This window comes from Heptranchias perlo, chromosome 38, assembly GCF_035084215.1.
Source record: "Heptranchias perlo isolate sHepPer1 chromosome 38, sHepPer1.hap1, whole genome shotgun sequence".
Classification (NCBI taxonomy): Eukaryota; Metazoa; Chordata; class Chondrichthyes; order Hexanchiformes; family Hexanchidae; genus Heptranchias; species Heptranchias perlo.
Genome location: NC_090362.1, coordinates 13,229,828 through 13,247,897, shown reverse-complemented (window position 1 = coordinate 13,247,897; position 18,070 = coordinate 13,229,828). Strand labels below are relative to the sequence as shown.

General features: G+C 48.7%; 2 protein-coding genes across 5 annotated transcripts in view; both read right to left on the bottom strand.

The window, feature by feature from the left end:
- man2a2 (mannosidase, alpha, class 2A, member 2) overlaps window positions 1-1,316 on the bottom strand; it is a 35,705-nt gene extending 34,389 nt beyond the window's left edge. For all 3 annotated transcript variants that reach the window (XM_067973462.1, XM_067973463.1, XM_067973464.1), the window contains exon 1: window positions 866-1,316. In XM_067973462.1, coding sequence (XP_067829563.1) covers window positions 866-1,066 — 201 coding nt within the window. In that variant the 5' untranslated portion in view covers window positions 1,067-1,316. The remainder of the gene's footprint in view (window positions 1-865) is intronic.
- A 1,789-nt stretch (window positions 1,317-3,105) lies between these two features.
- fes (FES proto-oncogene, tyrosine kinase) overlaps window positions 3,106-18,070 on the bottom strand; it is a 45,385-nt gene continuing 30,420 nt past the window's right edge. For both annotated transcript variants that reach the window (XM_067973461.1, XM_067973460.1), the window contains exons 12-19: window positions 16,495-16,617; window positions 13,581-13,634; window positions 13,026-13,144; window positions 10,376-10,470; window positions 9,359-9,482; window positions 8,194-8,351; window positions 5,220-5,342; window positions 3,106-4,427 (exon numbers count right to left, since the gene is read on the bottom strand). In XM_067973461.1, the coding sequence (XP_067829562.1) occupies window positions 4,285-4,427; window positions 5,220-5,342; window positions 8,194-8,351; window positions 9,359-9,482; window positions 10,376-10,470; window positions 13,026-13,144; window positions 13,581-13,634; window positions 16,495-16,617 (939 nt within the window). In that variant the 3' untranslated portion in view covers window positions 3,106-4,284. The remainder of the gene's footprint in view (window positions 4,428-5,219; window positions 5,343-8,193; window positions 8,352-9,358; window positions 9,483-10,375; window positions 10,471-13,025; window positions 13,145-13,580; window positions 13,635-16,494; window positions 16,618-18,070) is intronic.

Sequence of the window (18,070 nt, the reverse complement as noted above, 5' to 3'; positions counted from 1 at the left end):
GTACTGAGTCACACAGACAGAGGTGCAATAGGCTGTCACAGGCAGAGATATATAATTGCATATCGCACCCCTAGGTAGGGGGGTGGGGAACAGCCAATGCTTCTGCTTGCATTCAGCAATCTGCTGGAAGTGCACTTCAGAAGCAGGATCGAGCTCAGGCACGATACCCACCGTTGTCAAATACAGCCCTCATCCACTCACCGTCTAGCCTCACATAAGAGGAATAACTTGAGAGGGGTACAGAAAGGGTATCGGTAAAATTAGGAACATTTTCAATAATTGTACACCCATCACGAATGCTGACCGATTCTGTAAATCGATCTATCTTACGGCGCCCGTAGGCCATTTGGCCCATCGTTTCTGTGTCAGCTCTTTGAAAGAGCTATGCAATTAATCCCTCGCCCCTGCCCTTTCCCCATAGCCCTGCAATTTTCTCCCCTTCAGATATTTATCCAATTCCCTTTTGAAAATCACTATTGAATCTGCTTCCAGCACCCTTTCAGCAGTGCATTCCAGATCTTAACTCACTGCCTAAAAGATTGCTAACACATTTCAGCGGTTATTTAACATTGCATTAAAAAGGTCCTGCGGGGGGCTTGCCGCCGGGGTGCGGGGGGGGGGGGGGGCTTGTGCCCTGCCGCCGGGGTGCGGGGGGGGCTTGTGCCCTGCCGCCGGGGTGCGGGGGGGCTTGTGCCCTGCGTGCCCTGCCGCCGGGGTGCGGGGGGGGCTTGTGCCCTGCGTGCCCTGCCGCCGGGGTGCGGGGGGGGCTTGTGCCCTGCGTGCCCTGCCGCCGGGGTGCGGGGTGCGGGGGGGGCTTGTGCCCTGCCGCCGGGGTGCGGGGGGGGGGGTGTTGCGCTGCTCTTACCCGCGGGAAGCTGACGCCGCTCTGCCGCCTGCCCGGTTCGTGCTGCACCCGGTCCAGCATCAGGTAGAGCGAGAACACGGCCACGCAGAAAATGGCGCCGCCGCAAACCGTCACTTGCTTCTTCAGCTTCATCCTTCGAGTGCCCGGGGCCGCCGCACCCCCGCCGCCTCCACTTCTGAGGGGCGGCTTCAGCGGCGGCATCCCGCACCTAGGCCTCCCGGTGTCATCGCTCCGTCCTCGAACTCCCGTAGAGCGCAAGGCTAAGGGACCGCCCCCCCTCACACTGGCCGGGGCACTGTGCCGCTGCCGGCCCGCGGCTGTGACTGGTGGGGGAGAAGAGGTTTGGATGGAGATGGTGGTGGAGGAGGAGGAGGAGGCGGGCCACGATCCGAGTCCTTCTTCGCCCCGGCACAGACTAATCGGACTGGAACCGTTGCACCCCTCAGGGACCCCGCCGCTTCACCTTATATTAGCCGCACAGCGCCCCTAGCGGCCTGGAGGAGCAGCAGACCTCCCAGAGCCATCACGGTGCTCCGCCCACCTCCCACTCAGCAATCCAGGAGTGCATTTATATAGCACCTTCCACAACCTCCGGACCTGCCAAAGCACTTTACAGCCAATGAAGTACTTCTTGAAGCTGTAATGTAGGAAACATGGCAGCCACTTTGAGCACAGCAAGGGCCCCTCAAACAGCACTGTGATAATGAACAGATAATCTGTTTTTAGGTGGTGTTGGGTGAGGGATAAATGTTGGCCCAGGACACTGGGGAGAACTCCCCTGTTCTTCGAAATAAAACCATGGGATCTTTTACATCCACCTGAGAAGGCAGCTGAGGGCACAGTTTATTGTCTCGTGCAAAAGGCAGCACCTCCGACGCTGCAGCACTCCTTCAGTACTGCAGTGGAGTATCAGCCTGGACTTTGTGCTCAAGTCTCTGGAGTGGGGCTTGAACCCACAACCTTCTAACTCAGAGGTAAGAGCACTACCCACTGAGACACAAGTAGCACCCATGGGCTAGGATTGAGTGACTACACTTGTACTAGTCAATCTCCCGTGGTAATGTACAAAGGGAGCCAGGATTCAATCATTTTGACACCATCCAGGACAAAGCAGCCCGCTTGATTGGCACCCCATCCACCACATTCTCTCCCTTCACCACGGGCGCACTGTGGCTGCAGTGTGTACCATCCACAGGATTCACTGCAGCAACTTGCCAAAACTTCTTCGATAGCTCCTCCCAAACCCGAGACCTCTACCACCTAGAAGGACAAGAGCAGCAGGCACATGGGAACAACACCACCTGCACGTTCCCCTCCAAGTCACACACCATCCCGACTTGGAAATATATTGCCGTTCCTTCATCCTGGGTCAAAATCCTTAAACTCCCTTCCTAACAGCACTGTGGGAGAACCGTCACCACACGGACTGCAGCGGTTCAAGAAGGCGGCTCACCACCACCTTCTCAAGGGCAATTAGGGATGGGCAATAAATGCCGGCCTCGCCAGCGACGCCCACATCCCATGAACGAATAAAAAAAACAAAAATCTCACAGTGCTTTTCTCCCCACTGATCACATGCTTGTAGTGTAAATGTAGCCTGAATCAGGTGTCAGGGCCAATCTGACAAGTGGAGTGAGAGCCCCTGTGGGAAGTAGTCTTGCTCTGCTTTCACTTTAAGAGTTAGTTTGGGCTTTGATATTCGATTTACACTCCAGAAGGTTAGCACAGTATAAAACCTAAACCACCTTTGTAGCCACGCTGACTTGTGGTGCGAATGCACTGTCAAAGCACTTCACCTACAGTAAATTACTTTTTGAAGTGCACTCACTGTAGGCAAATAAAGCAGCCATTTTGCACCCAGCAAATTCTCATGAACAGCGATGAGATGATTTATTATTGGTGGTGTTGGTTGACAGAGGAATGTTGATCAGGACACTGGGAGATGTCCTAATTTTTCTTTAACATCCACCCCAACAGTTGGCTGACATGATGGGGGAACTTGATAGATGGATTGAATGACCTCCTCTAACTGTATCCATCTTGTGAAGTGGAGACTCCCAGTCCAGTCTATATTATCAGCACAACTGGCCTAGAGCAGAGGCTAGATATTTATATATCTACAACTCAATTCTCATTGCACTGTACACCAGTATAGAGCATAAGGCAATAAATTAGGTCACTATAGTTTGTTTGTTTGTTTCACCGCACACTACAGTAAACCAATTCAACACATAAATTAATAACTTATAGCACTCCAGTTTAAGCTTTATTACATAGCAGACTGTTGTACTTCATGGATTAACATTTCTGCGGTTCATTTTCACAGTAGAACACAGTATATCAGGAGCATTTGAGCTTTTTGTCGTTGTGAGCCATTTAGCTGCACACCATCGAGCTTCAGGAGGCCCCATGTACAGTTTAAATCAATGTTCTCATTAATCTGTTGCTGATACTAACAGATCTTGGTGTTCTGATTTTAAGATTTATCCACCAATGAAAAAACAGCACTTAGAACAGGCCTTTTCAAACCTCCAGGCAGATAAAATTCAAATAGGACAAACCAACAAGTGAGAAATATAAACGCAAAAAGAACAAAGTTGCCTGGGCTGGATTGCTAGGCTCGAGGGTCAGAATTGGCCCAGAGGTCATGGTTTAGACATCCTTGAAATACACAATCTTGAGCATAATTAATTCCAAGATAACAATTCAACATCAGTTAGCATGTACAGGAAGATCGTGCAGGCAGATTTAGTAATGGCAAATATTTCCCATATTAATCATGTAGCCTATAGACTTTTCTGAGGGCTCCTTCAATGGTTCAGCTGGTTAAGATAGTGAGCAGATGAACCATTCAAACTAGAAAGGTCCCAGGTTCAATGCCAGTCTGTGTTGTGTTAGTGGTTGGGGTTCTACAATTAGCCTCAGCACCCATAGGTTAAAGAGAGATTTTTAAAACAGGTGCAAAGCACTTCACAAGAGCGTTATCAAACGAACGTTGACACTGAGCCACATAAGCAGGTATTCAGACAGGTGACCGAAAGCTCGGTCAAAGAGGTAGGTTTTCAGGAGTGTCTTAAAGGAGGTGAGAGAGGTACAGGGGTGGAGAGGTTTAGGGAGGGAATTCCAGAGCTTAAGAGCCTAGGCAGCCGAAGGCATGGCCGCCAATGGTGGAGCGATTAAAATCGTGGATGCGCAAGAGGCAAGAATTGAGGAGCGCAGAGATCTCCGAAGGTTGTAGGGCTGGAGGAGATCACAGAGATGGGGAGGGGCGAAGCCATGGAGGGATTTGAAAACAAGGATGAGAATTAAGCTAAACATTTGGTGTTACTCCCCAGCTCTGTTAACCTCTGCTGCTGCTGTACTAAAGTATTCACGCCAAGGGGAACAGGGAGACTCCACAAAAGAAATAAATTCCAGTTTCATTTCCATCTTTTTCTCACATCCACAAGCTCCAGGTGAACGGTGCTGAAACTTGGCCGTTTCTTCGGATCGTACAGCCAACAGCGGCACATTATACTGTAAATCTCCTCCGGGCATGAATCAGGGGCACTGAGTCGATAGCCTAGGACAAGGAACAAATCAATTAGCAAATCAGTTGTGTATTCCCTCCACTTTCTCCCCCCCCCCCCCCACCCCACCCCCACCAAACAACATTTCTTCTCTCCTTAAAAGGTTTCTGGGGTTCGGTTCCGCACACTCGGCAGCACCTTACCCACACCGACATTCTACATGTGTCAGCCCAATAGTAAGTGTCGGCAGGCTCAATCCTGCCCTCATCTGATATCTGCACATGCGCTTTTCATTTCAGACTTCTCAGTGTCAGCATCGAACAGACCCAGGGCAAGTACAGCACAGGTTAAATACAGAGTAAAGCTCCCACTACACTGTCCCATCAAACACTCCCAGGGCAGGTACAGCACGGGTTAGATACAGAGTAAAGCTCCCACTACACTGTCCCATCAAACACTCCCAGGGCAGGTACAGCACGGGTTAGATACAGAGTAAAGCTCCCACTACACTGTCCCATCAAACACTCCCAGGGCAGGTACAGCACAGGTTAGATACAGAGTAAAGCTCCCTCTACACTGTCCCATCAAACACTCCCAGGGCAGGTACAGCACGGGTTAGATACAGAGTAAAGCTCCCACTACACTGCCCCATCAAACACTCCCAGGGCAGGTACAGCACGGGTTAGATACAGAGTGAAGCTCCCTCTACACTGTCCCATCAAACAGCAGAAAGCACAGGTTGAGAAGGTTGGTCAGTGGCAGTGATTATGAAAAAGGGATGTTTGTTGTGCCCAGTGCTTTTTTCCATTCTTATTGCTTTAAACTTCTCTTGTGCGAACTCTCACCTTGTTCAATCTCCTCTCGAGTTTGCTGATTTGTCATTGTTGGGTATGGTGTTGAGCCCAGAGTGAAAGTCTCCCACAGCAGCACCCCAAAACTCCAGATGTCACTCTCAGTTGTGAACCGCCCTGTGAAATAATCAACTTGGTAAATTAACAGAGACAGAGATTTAAAAAAGAGCAGGTCCATCCGCACGGAATAGAAGCAGGATCGTGTTTCTGGGCCAAGACCTTTTCATCAGTACTGGTCGAAGTTTTACACCAGAATCATGAACCGGCCTTTTCTCTTTCAGATGCTGAAAGGCCTAGGACCATAGGAACAGGAGGAGGCCATTCAGCCCCTTGAGCCTGTTCCGCCATTCAATTGGATCATGGCTGATCTGTATCTTAACTCCATCTACCCGTCTTGGTTCCGTATCGCTTAATACCTTGCCTAACAAAAATCTATCAATCTCTGTTTCAATTGACCCCCAGCCTCAACAATTTCTTTTGGGAGAGAAAGTTCCAGATTTCCACTGCCCTTTGTGAGAAGAAGTGCTTCCTGAACGGCCGAGCTCTAATTTTAAGGTTATGCCCCCTTGTTCTGGACTCTCCCTCCAGAGGAAATAGTTTTTCTCTATCTACCCCATCAAATCCTTCACCTGCCATATGTTCACAGCAGTTTCTGGTTTTATTTAACGAACACAGGGGGAAAAAATTAGATAAGGGCCGTTTTTGGGCGTAGGTAGCGTGATGTGCTATTACCCGCGTACAATGACCCCTGCGCAGGTGGCCCAAGGACTCCCCTGCAATCAGCGTTCCATTCCGGGCCTTGCACGTGGAATCAATGCGATTCGCACTTTCCGCCACCAGGGGGAGCTCAATCTCTTAAAGGGAGGATGTTGCTTCGAAATCTCTTAAAGGTAGCTGGTGCCTGTTATTTGCTGAAAATAACAGTCTACCGTACGCACGGAGTATGAACAGAGATCAGACAATGCACACGTAAACCACAGATACAGGTCCCATCCCTATGTTTACACACTGATGAGCTATGTTAAAACATTGAATAAAAGTTGCGCACTATTAAATCTCACATCCTCCAATCTGCATGCCAGACCTCACCAATCTGCTGATCTGAGTTGGTACCAGGCCTGCGAGAGGGTGTGCACCAAGTGTCTTGCTGATGCACTAGAGACCTTGGTGTAAGAGGTGGACAGAAGAAGGGACATCCTATATCCGCAGTGGAGGGGGGGGGTGGGAGAAGGGCAAGAGGCCCTCCAGATATATATCCAAAAGGCAGTGGGAGGCAGCGAGGGATGAAGTCGATGCCAGCCGCACAGCATCATGAACATGGATGCAGTGCAGGAAGAAGTTCAATGCTTTGACAGGAGTGGTCAAGGTGAGCAAGGTCAACTCTCAAGTGGCGTCTCATACCAACTGCACCATGCACTACACCACATACCAAAAAACTCTTTCCATCAGTACTCAACTCTTCCAACCAGATGCTTCCTCACACATTACCACTGTTTCAAGCCGCCCACCCACAACTCACAGGCCACACACACTAGCTATTCAACCATAACAGGCACATCACCCAGACACACGTCCCTCTTTCTTGCAGGAGAAGGTGGCACATATCAGGAGGCAGCAAGTGGCAGTGGCATTTAGCCCCTCGAGCCTGTTCCACATATACCCGTCTTAGCTCCATATCCCTTAATACCCTTGGTTCACAGCAATCTATCAACCTCAGATTTAACATTCACAAGTGAGCTTGCATCAACTGTCATCTGTGGAAGAGCGTTCCAAATGTCTCCCACCCTTTGTGTGTAGAACATTTCCTAACTTCACTCCTGCACGTCCCAGCTGTAAATGTTAGGCTATGTCCCTGCGTCCTAGTATTCAAGTCTAGGAGACCTCCAAAAACAGTTACAAATGTTTCAGCAACCAGAAGCAATAATCCAACCACTAACGTGTAAATCCTGCATGGTCCCTTTAAATAGCGCCGGTTGGGGGGGTCCTCCAGGCACTCTAAGACACGTTCAGATGGTCGGGGTTAAGATTCTGCATTGAGTTGAGCGTTAAGTCCCAAAATGGTGTCTGTCACTTTAAATCAGCGTTGCACACTGATTGAAGCCATTTTCTCCCTACTTTACATGATTCCAGCATTCGTTATCTGTGCCTGCGCTAACTCCTATACCAAGGTGGTGTCTGGCGCACATCACGCTGGAAACGTGCGTGCACATCCACGGCGCCATCCTGGATGTCGGAGAGGCCATGTAGCGCCAAAAAAATGGGCCCAATTTAGCGCCCACAGACTTTCACAAGGGAATTTTACAAATATGAGCACCACATAGATCTTGACTTTGTGCGATGGTGTAAAACAGGTGATAGTGAATCGGCGGCACGTTTTACGTCTGTTCCACAATTGACATCAAAGGAAATAAAAATCAGGAGAGATGTAAAACGGGCTGCCGACTGACGAGCACCCCTTTTACACTATCGCACAGAGTCAAGGCCGATCCCCCAGGATTGTAAATGCTCCCATCCCAAAATATTAATAAATAATGCGACACAATTTGTAAAAAAATAATGCTGATTGGCGTCCTCTGATTTTCTAATTCGAGCAGCATAAGGAGCTGAATAAACATCATTGCCTCAGGGTGACAGCCCCTTCCATGGTGTGTCACTGAGTCACACAAAGGGGAAAGTCCCAGGTTCGATCCCTGGTCCGTGCTGAGTTAGTCAGTCGGCCTCAGTGCCCCTAGGGAGAGGGGGAAAAATATCAGCCGAGGCTCCTGATCGATATCTAGAGCTCGCTGCTGAAATGTCGGTGAGTGTGGGCGTCGGGTGAGGTAAAAAATCGAGCTCGATTCTAGCAAACACTGTGGTTGATTAACCTGCAGGTACTCACTGCTGTGGCAGGTTGACACACTGATGCTCACACTTATTAAATAGGGTTTAAAATTAATTAGTCCTAGTCTTACTGAAAGCCATGACATACCATAATTGAGTGCCTCAGGTGCCGTCCATTTGATAGGAATTTGTTTCATTCCTCCGGTAGAGGAGTACACTCCATCCTCTTCCTCTCGAGACATCCCAAAATCACTGATCTTCAGCACATTCTTCTCAGAAACCAGGCAGTTCCGGGCTGCCAGATCTCTGTAAGAGAATTCAAGTCAACTTTCTTTCACTTTGTGCACAGCAAACTCCCACAAACAGCAATGAAATAAAATGGCCACATCTGTTTTATTGATGTTGGTTGAGGGATAAATATTGGCCAGGACACCAGAAGAATTCCCCTGCTCTTCCAATAGTGCCATGGGATCTTTTATGTCCACCTGAGAGGGCAGATGGGGCCTCAGTTTATCATGTTATCTGGAAGATGGCACCTTCGACATTGCAGCGCTCCCTCAGCTACTCCATGTGGTAGCGAGTTCCACAACCTAACCACTCTCTCAGTAACTAGTTTTCTCCTGAATTCCCTATTGGATATATTGGTGACTATCTTATATTTATGGCCCCTAGTTTTGGTCTCCCCACAAGTGGAAACATCTGTATCAAACCCTTTCATAATCTTAAAGACCTCTATCAGGTCACCCCTCAGTCTTCTCTTTTCTAGAGAAAAGAGCCCCAGCCTGTTCAATCTTTCCTAATAGCTAAAACCTCTCAATTCTGGTATCATCCTTGTAAATCTTTTTTGCACCTTCTCCAGTGCCTCCATATCCTTTTTATAATACGGAGACCTGATCTGTGCAGAGTAGTGCAAGTTAGCTGGTCTCCGCTGGAATGGCTGCAGGTGAACTACAATTGACCTCACTGCCCTGGACTGAGGAAAAGGGGAAGAAAATCCACCCAAGTTCCCACTTATGATTGTGAGCTGGTGGCTCCTGTTGGGTGAGAGCAGGTTTGGGGTTGGCTGTGATGTTCACTGTAGTCGGACAGCTCGCCGCCAAAGTTAAGAGAGGACTAACGGCCATTATGGGAAAGGTATTGCAGGGTTCCCATGAATCCCCCCCCCACCCCCCTTCAGGAGGGAGAAGAAGAGGAATTTGCCAGAGAAGAAACAGGAACCAGGCATAGTGACAATCAAATCAACAATCAACCGGCTCCGTGACCCCATGCGACTGTATCATTGGAACGGTTCCCAGAGTTTGTTCTGTACTAACCTGTGGATGCAGTGCTTGCTCTCCAGATAGGCCATTCCGGCGGCAGCATTCTCCGCCATCTTTATCAGGTCTTTGGTGCGAAGTCTATTTGCTTCATTGCGTAAAAATGTCAAGAAATCCCCCCCTGAAATGAGAAAGTAACGAGTGAAAAGGCATGTTTCTTGAAGTGTGTGAATGATTTGATGGTGTACATCAGCGATTTGATGGTGTACATCAGCGATTTGATGGTGTACATCAGCGATTTGATGGTGTATAGCAACAACAACAACTTGCATTTATACAGTGCCTTTAACGTAGTAAAACATCCCAAGGCCCTTCCACAGGAGCGATTTTCAAACAAAATTTGACACAGCTACGTAAGGAGATATTAGGACAGGCAACCAAAAGCTTGTTCAAATAGGTAGATTTTCAGGAGTGTCTTAAAGGAGGAGAGAGGCGGAGAGGTTTAGGGAGGGAATTCCAGAGCTTAGGGCCTAGGCAGCTGAAGGCACGGTCGCCGATGGTGGAGCGATTAAAATCGGGGACGTGCAAGAGGCCAGAATTGGAGGAGCGCAGAGATCTTGGAGTATTGTAGGGCTGGAGGAGGTTACAGAGATAGGGGCGGGTGAGGCCACGGGGAGATATGAAAACAAGGATGAGAATTTTAAAATCGAGCCGTTCCTGGACCGGGAGCCAAATTAGGTCAGCGGTGATTTGATTGTGTACATCAGTGATTTGATGAATATGAAAAACTGTTAATCTAATATCTTCCAGTTCTCATGAACGGTCATTGACCTGAAACATTAACTCTGTTTCTCTCTCCACAGATGCTGCCTGACCTGCTGAGTATTTTCCAGCATTTTCTGTTTATATTTCAGATTTCCAACAGTGTTTTGCTTTTGATTGGGTGTAGTTCATGACGGAACAGGTTGTAGATGATCTGTGGAAGGAATAGGTTCGAAGGGCTGAATGTTCATTTTCTCGTTACTTTTCGCCCCCTGCTGTTAGTCGCCCTGCTTTAGTGCCTGATCCCCTCACCTTGTACCAGCTCCATGACGATGTAAATGGGCTGTTTCTGAGTGCAGACCCCAATGAGTTTGACGATGTTTGGATGATCGTATTGTTTCAGGATTCTGAAAAAAACCCAGAATGTTAAAATAGCGCCCTTTCCTTTAACAGCCTCACAGATGTGTCACACACAGAATTACAACACAGAAACAAGCCGGTCGGCCCAACCAGTCCGTCTGAGTGTTTATCCTCCACAAGAGCAATAGTCCTAATCCGATGTGCCTGCTCTGTTCCCATATCCCTTTATTCCCCTTTCCTTCAATCATCTATCCAACCTATTCTTAAATATTGACCTGGTCTCTACTCAATCACCAACTCCACAGCCTCACAGCCCCGTGCAAAAAAAGTTTCTCCTGCTCTCTGTTCCAAACCTCTTACGTTTAATCTTATATCTTTGTCCCCTTGTTCTAGACCAATCAATCTCTGGAAACAGACTGGTTCTACTATGCTCCATCCCTTTATGATTTTAAACACCTCTATCAAATCACTCCATAATCTCTTGTATGCCAATGAAAACAGCCCCAATTTTTCACATGATTTATGGACATCATTGAATAGTCGGTCACTCCCATCGCTGGACCCCAGTGAACGGTCACTCCCATCGCTGGACCCCAGTGAACGGTCACTCCCATCGCTGGACCCCAGTGAACGGTCACTCCCATCGCTGGACCCCAGTGAACGGTCACTCCCATCGCTGGACCCCAGTGAACGGTCACTCCCATCGCTGGACCCCAGTGAACGGTCACTCCCATCGCTGGACCCCAGTGAACGGTCACTCCCATCGCTGGACCCCAGTGAACGGTCACTCCCATCGCTGGACCCCAGTGAACGGTCACTCCCATCGCTGGACCCCAGTGAACGGTCACTCCCATCGCTGGACCCCAGTGAACGGTCACTCCCATCGCTGGACCCCAGTGAACGGTCACTCCCATCGCTGGACCCCAGTGAACGGTCACTCCCATCGCTGGACCCCAGTGAACGGTCACTCCCATCGCTGGACCCCAGTGAACGGTCACTCCCATCGCTGGACCCCAGTGAACGGTCACTCCCATCGCTGGACCCCAGTGAACGGTCACTCCCATCGCTGGACCCCAGTGAACGGTCACTCCCATCGCTGGACCCCAGTGAACGGTCACTCCCATCGCTGGACCCCAGTGAACGGTCACTCCCATCGCTGGACCCCAGTGAACGGTCACTCCCATCGCTGGACCCCAGTGAACGGTCACTCCCATCGCTGGACCCCAGTGAACGGTCACTCCCATCGCTGGACCCCAGTGAACGGTCACTCCCATCGCTGGACCCCAGTGAACGGTCACTCCCATCGCTGGACCCCAGTGAACGGTCACTCCCATCGCTGGACCCCAGTGAACGGTCACTCCCATCGCTGGACCCCAGTGAACGGTCACTCCCATCGCTGGACCCCAGTGAACGGTCACTCCCATCGCTGGACCCCAGTGAACGGTCACTCCCATCGCTGGACCCCAGTGAACGGTCACTCCCATCGCTGGACCCCAGTGAACGGTCACTCCCATCGCTGGACCCCAGTGAACGGTCACTCCCATCGCTGGACCCCAGTGAACGGTCACTCCCATCGCTGGACCCCAGTGAACGGTCACTCCCATCGCTGGACCCCAGTGAACGGTCACTCCCATCGCTGGACCCCAGTGAACGGTCACTCCCATCGCTGGACCCCAGTGAACGGTCACTCCCATCGCTGGACCCCAGTGAACGGTCACTCCCATCGCTGGACCCCAGTGAACGGTCACTCCCATCGCTGGACCCCAGTGAACGGTCACTCCCATCGCTGGACCCCAGTGAACGGTCACTCCCATCGCTGGACCCCAGTGAACGGTCACTCCCATCGCTGGACCCCAGTGAACGGTCACTCCCATCGCTGGACCCCAGTGAACGGTCACTCCCATCGCTGGACCCCAGTGAACGGTCACTCCCATCGCTGGACCCCAGTGAACGGTCACTCCCATCGCTGGACCCCAGTGAACGGTCACTCCCATCGCTGGACACCAGTGAACGGTCACTCCCATCGCTGGACACCAGTGAACGGTCACTCCCATCGCTGGACACCAGTGAACGGTCACTCCCATCGCTGGACACCAGTGAACGGTCACTCCCATCGCTGGACACCAGTGAACGGTCACTCCCATCGCTGGACACCAGTGAACGGTCACTCCCATCGCTGGACACCAGTGAACGGTCACTCCCATCGCTGGACACCAGTGAACGGTCACTCCCATCGCTGGACACCAGTGAACGGTCACTCCCATCGCTGGACACCAGTGAACGGTCACTCCCATCACAATGCAGTGCTGTGGTCCACTGAGCTCACTCATCCATAAAACGGCAGAGTGTTGGTGGTAGACACACAGCAATGGTAATTCTGGTTCCAAAACATTACTTATATTAGATAGGTTATTTAGAGATTACCAGAACATCTTTGGTAGGGCATACAACACTCCTGGATCGGCCTGGACAACTACACCATGCTAAGAGTTAGTTAAGGAGCTGGCTCGCCAAGCCTTTGATCTGTGTATTTTGCTGTTTGTACAGATTATCACTGATCTCATGAAGCTGGGATCCCATGCTACACGCCACCAGTACAGACCTGGCTTCCATGAGGAACTTATTCTTCTGGTCAGCAGGGAGATTTTCGCGGCACATCTTCACAGCCACTAGAGTATTGTCATTTCTCATCCTCCCACTGAACACCTCGCCAAAGTTACCCTGTGGGCAGAAGGATTAGGAAAGGTTAAAAGCCACGACACCTGTTGATCAGTCATACACCTGGTTGCCTCAAACAGCAGAACATACTCCGTCCCCAAAACAATCTCCTGAAGGTGCTGATCCTGGAGAGGATGGATGGTGGGTGGTGGGTGGTGGAGTACCGTTCCACAGGCACCAACAGCTCTCCTCACCCAAGTAGTCAGTCTTCATGTGCAAGCCTGGACAGTGAGCATCAGCAGGCAATTCAACTGCAGAGGGCATCATCGAGTCCTTCCTGTTCTGTACAGCTGAGTTGCTCACTGGCTTAACCGGCTAAGCTTTCAGGAGGGGGCGCCCCGGGTATCGATTTTATGCAATATGGGGGGGCAGGGGAGAAGAGTGATATTCTGTGTGAATGTTATCAGTCATACAGGCAGATCAGCTCTCATGCACTTACCCGACCAATTTGATCTCCGATTAGAACATCTTCATGGTCCAGTACCCACTTATCCTACAAAGAAATGCATAGTATCAGTACAGTTTAAAGGCCTTGGCAGCTCAAAGGTGCCTCATCCAAATGGTGGTGTGGGAGCTTAAACAGTGAGTGTCTGCAAACTATTCAACTGTGGAGACCATCACCTGCTAGCCACAATTTCCAGCAGGAGTCATTAGACAGTAGGTAGGAGCAGGATCCCTGTCTAGTTTTTCTTATTCCTAAGCCGGGGCATTGAGGCCAATTGTAGCCTCTGCCCAACACCATTAGTCCAGGCAGAGATTAGATAACTCGCCACAGAGTGATTCAAACCTGATACCTTTTAGTCCATTTGGCTCACTACCACATCACACAGTTCCTCTACCTCCTACTTCAATGAGGAAATTCCCTAATGGGTTATAATTGGTATGGTACATCTCCGTGTGCTCTAGTTTTCTGGGACAAGAGAGAGACAGACAGAAAAAGAGAGAACGAGAGAGAGAAAGAGAGAGAGAGAGAGAGAGAGCGCGAGAGAGAGAGAGAGAGAGAGGGAGCAAGACAGTGAGAGCGAGAGAGAAAGAAAGAGAGCATGAGAGAGAGATCTTGGGAGGGTTATAATTGGTGTGAATCATGGAATCATGGAAAGGTTACAGCATGGAAGGAGGCCATTCGGCCCTTCGAGTCCACGCCGGCTCTATGCAAGAACAATCTAGATAGTCCCACTCCCCCGCCTTTTCCTGTAGCCCTGCAAATTTTTTCCTTTCAAGTATTTATCCAGTTCCCTTTTGAAGGCCATGATTGAATCTGCCTCCACCACCCCCTCAGGCAGTACATTCCAGATCCTAACCACTCGCTGTGTAAAAAAGTTTTTCCTCATATCACCTTTGGTTCTTTTGTCAATCACCTTAAATCTATGCCCTCTGATTCTTGACCCTTCCGCCAATGGGAACAGTTTCTGTCTATCTACTCTTTCTAGAACCTTCATGATTTTGAATACCTCTATCAAATCTCCTCACAACCGTCTCTGTTCCAAGGAGAACAACCCCAGCTTCTCCATTCTATCCACGTAACTAAAGTCCCTCATCCCTGGAATCGTTCTAGTAAATCTCTTCTGCACCCTCTCTAAAGCCTTCACATCTTTCCTAAAGTGCGGTGCCCAGAACTGGACACAATACTCCAGTTGTGGCTGAAACAGTGTTTTACAAAGGTTCATCATGACTTCCATACTTTTGTACTCTATGCCTCTATTTATAAAGCCGAGGATCTCATATGCTTTTTTAACCGCTTTCTCAACCTGTCCTGCCACCTTCAACGATTTGTGCACATATACCCCCAGATCTCTCTGTTCCTGTACCCCTTTTAGATTTGTGCCCTTTAATTTATATTGCCTCTCCTCGTTCTTCCTACTGAAATGTATCACTTTGCATTTTTCTGCGTTAAATTTCAGCTGCCACATGTCCGCCCATTCCACCAGCCTGTCTATGTCCTCTTGAAGTCTATCACTATCCTCCTCACTGTTTACTACTCTTCCAAGTTTTGCGTCATCTGCAAATTTTGAAATTGTGCCCTGTACACCCAAGTCCAAGTCATTAATATATATCAAGAAAAGCAGTGGGCCCAGCACTGACCCCTGGGGAACACCACTGTACACCTCCCTTCAGTCCGAAAAACAACCGTTCACCACTGCTCTCTGTTTCCTGTCCCTTAGCCAATTCTGTATCCATGTTGCTACTGCCCCCTTTATTCCATGGGCTGCCATCTTGATGATAAACCTACCATGTGGAATTTTATCAAATGCCTTTTGGCAGTCCATATACACCACATCAACTGCATTGCCCTCATCTACCCTCTCTGTTACCTCATCAAAAAACTCTTTCAAGTTAGTTAAACACGATTTGCCTTTTAACAAATCTGTGCTGGCTTTCTCCAATCAATCCACCCTCGTCCAAGTGACTGTTAATTCTGTCCTGGATTATTGTTTCTAAAAGTTTCCCCGCCACTGAGGTTAAACTGACTGGCCTATAGTTGCTCGGTTTATCCTTACACCCTTGTTCAAAAAAGGGTGTAACATTTGCAATTCTCCAGTCCTCTGGCACCATCCCCATACCTACGGATGTTTGGAAGATTATGGCCAGTACCTCCGCAATTTCCACCCTTACTTCCCTCAGCAACCTAGGATGCATCCCATCTGGACCGGGTGACTTATCGACTTTAAGTACAGCTAGCCTTTCAAGTACCTATTCTTATCTATCAATTTTTAGCCCAGCCAGTATCTCAACTATATCTTCCTTTACTGAGACTCTGGCAGCATCTTCTTCCTTGGTAAAGACCAAAGATGCAAAGTACTTATTTAGTACCTTGACCATCCCCTCTGCCTCCATAAGTAGATCTCCTTTATGGTACCTAATAAGCCCCAGCCCTCCTCTTACTACCCGTTTACTGTTTACATGCCTGTAGAAGATTTTTGGATTCCCCTTTATTTTGGCTGCCAATCTATTCTCATACTCTCTCTTTGATCCTCTTATTTCCTTTTTCACTTCCCCTCTGAACTTTCTATATTCTGCCTGGTTCTCACTTGTGTTATCAACCTGACATCTGTCATATGCTCCTTTTTTCCATTTCATCTTACTCACTATCTCTTTTGTCATCCAGGGAGCTCTGGCTTTAGTTGCCCCACCTTTCTGCCTTGTGGGAATGTGTCTAGACTGTACTCGAACCATCTCCTCCTTAAAGGCCGCCCACTGTTCAATTACAGTTTTGCCTGCCAATCTTTGATTCCAATTTACCCGGGCCAGATCCGTTCTCATCCCACTGAAATTGGCCCTCCTCCAATTGAGTATTTTTACTTTAGAGTGGTCTGTGTCCTTTTCCATAGGATGTCTGAGATGTTAACGTGTACCTTAGGAATTGGTTTGATCAGGATAGCTCCTGTTTTCTTGGTGACGGGTTGTCCAGTTTTCAAGAGGTTGTCGATGAGGAGAGGGATTGTAGGAAAACTCTCACCATCAAATCGGAACTGGGACTGTTGAGAAATAGCAGTGGAGAACAAAATTGGATTTACACATTCGAAGCTCACCTTTTGCCAACATCAACCATTACCTGAAACTGTTAACAATTTTTTCTGTAGTTTGTCTTAATTCATTAAAAAAAATTGTAATCATCTTTTCATTACAATATGTAGAATAAACATCAAAATAGACTAGTCTGAACAGCTTGTTTCCACATTGTAATTTCTATGTAATTGCACGCTGACACATGTTGCATTAATAATGTACAGCGTACGTGGCGCAGTATGCACGGCGCAGTATGCATGCTGCAGCATGCACGGCGCAGTATGCATGCTGCAGTATGCGTGGTGTTGTATGCATGCCGCATTAAACATGGCACAATACGCATGACAATGTCTGGCAACACCTCGATTTTAAAACTCTTACCCTTGTTTACAAATCTCTCCATGGTCTTGCCCCTCCCTATCTCTGTAACCTCCTCCAGCCCTACAACTCTCCGAGATCTCTGCGCTCCTCCAATTCTGGCCTCTTGTATAGAATCATAGAAGTTACAACATGGAAACAGGCCCTTCGGCCCAACATGTCCATGTCGCCCAGTTTATACCACTAAGCTAGTCCCAATTTCCTGCACTTGGCCCATATCACTCTATACCCATCTTACCCATGTAACTGTCCAAATGCTTTTTAAAAGACAAAATTGTACCCGCCTTTACTACTGCCTCTGGCAGCTCATTCCAGACACTCACCACCCTTTGAGTGAAAAAATTGCCCCTCTGGACCCTTTTGTATCTCTCCCCTCTCACCTTAAATCTATGCCCCCTCGTGATAGACTCCCCTACCTTTGGGAAAAGATTTTGACTATCTACCTTATCTATGCCCCTCATTATTTTATAGACTTCTATAAGATCACCCCTTAACCTCCTACTCTCCAGGGAAAAAAGTCCCAGTCTGTCTAACCTCTCCCTATAAGTCAAACCATCAAGTCCCGGTAGCATCCTAGTAAATCTTTTCTGCACTCTTTCTAGTTTAATAATATCCTTTCTATAATAGGGTGACCAGAACTGTACACAGTACTCCAAGTGTGGCCTCACCAATGCCCTGTACAACTTCAACAAGACATCCCAACTCCTGCATTCAATGTTCTGACCAATGAAACCAAGCATGCCGAATGCCTTCTTCACCACCCTATCCACCTGTGACTCCACTTTCAAGGAGCTATGAACCTGTACTCCTAGATCTCTTTGTTCTATGACTCTCCCCAACGCGCTACCATTAACGGAGTAGGTCCTGGCCCGATTCGATCTACCAAAATGCATCACCTCACATTTATCTAAATTAAACTCCATCTGCCATTCATCGGCCCACTGGCCCAATTTATCAAGATCCCGTTGCAATCCTAGATAACCTTCTTCACTGTCCACAATGCCACCAATCTTGGTGTCATCTGCAAACTTACTAACCATGCCT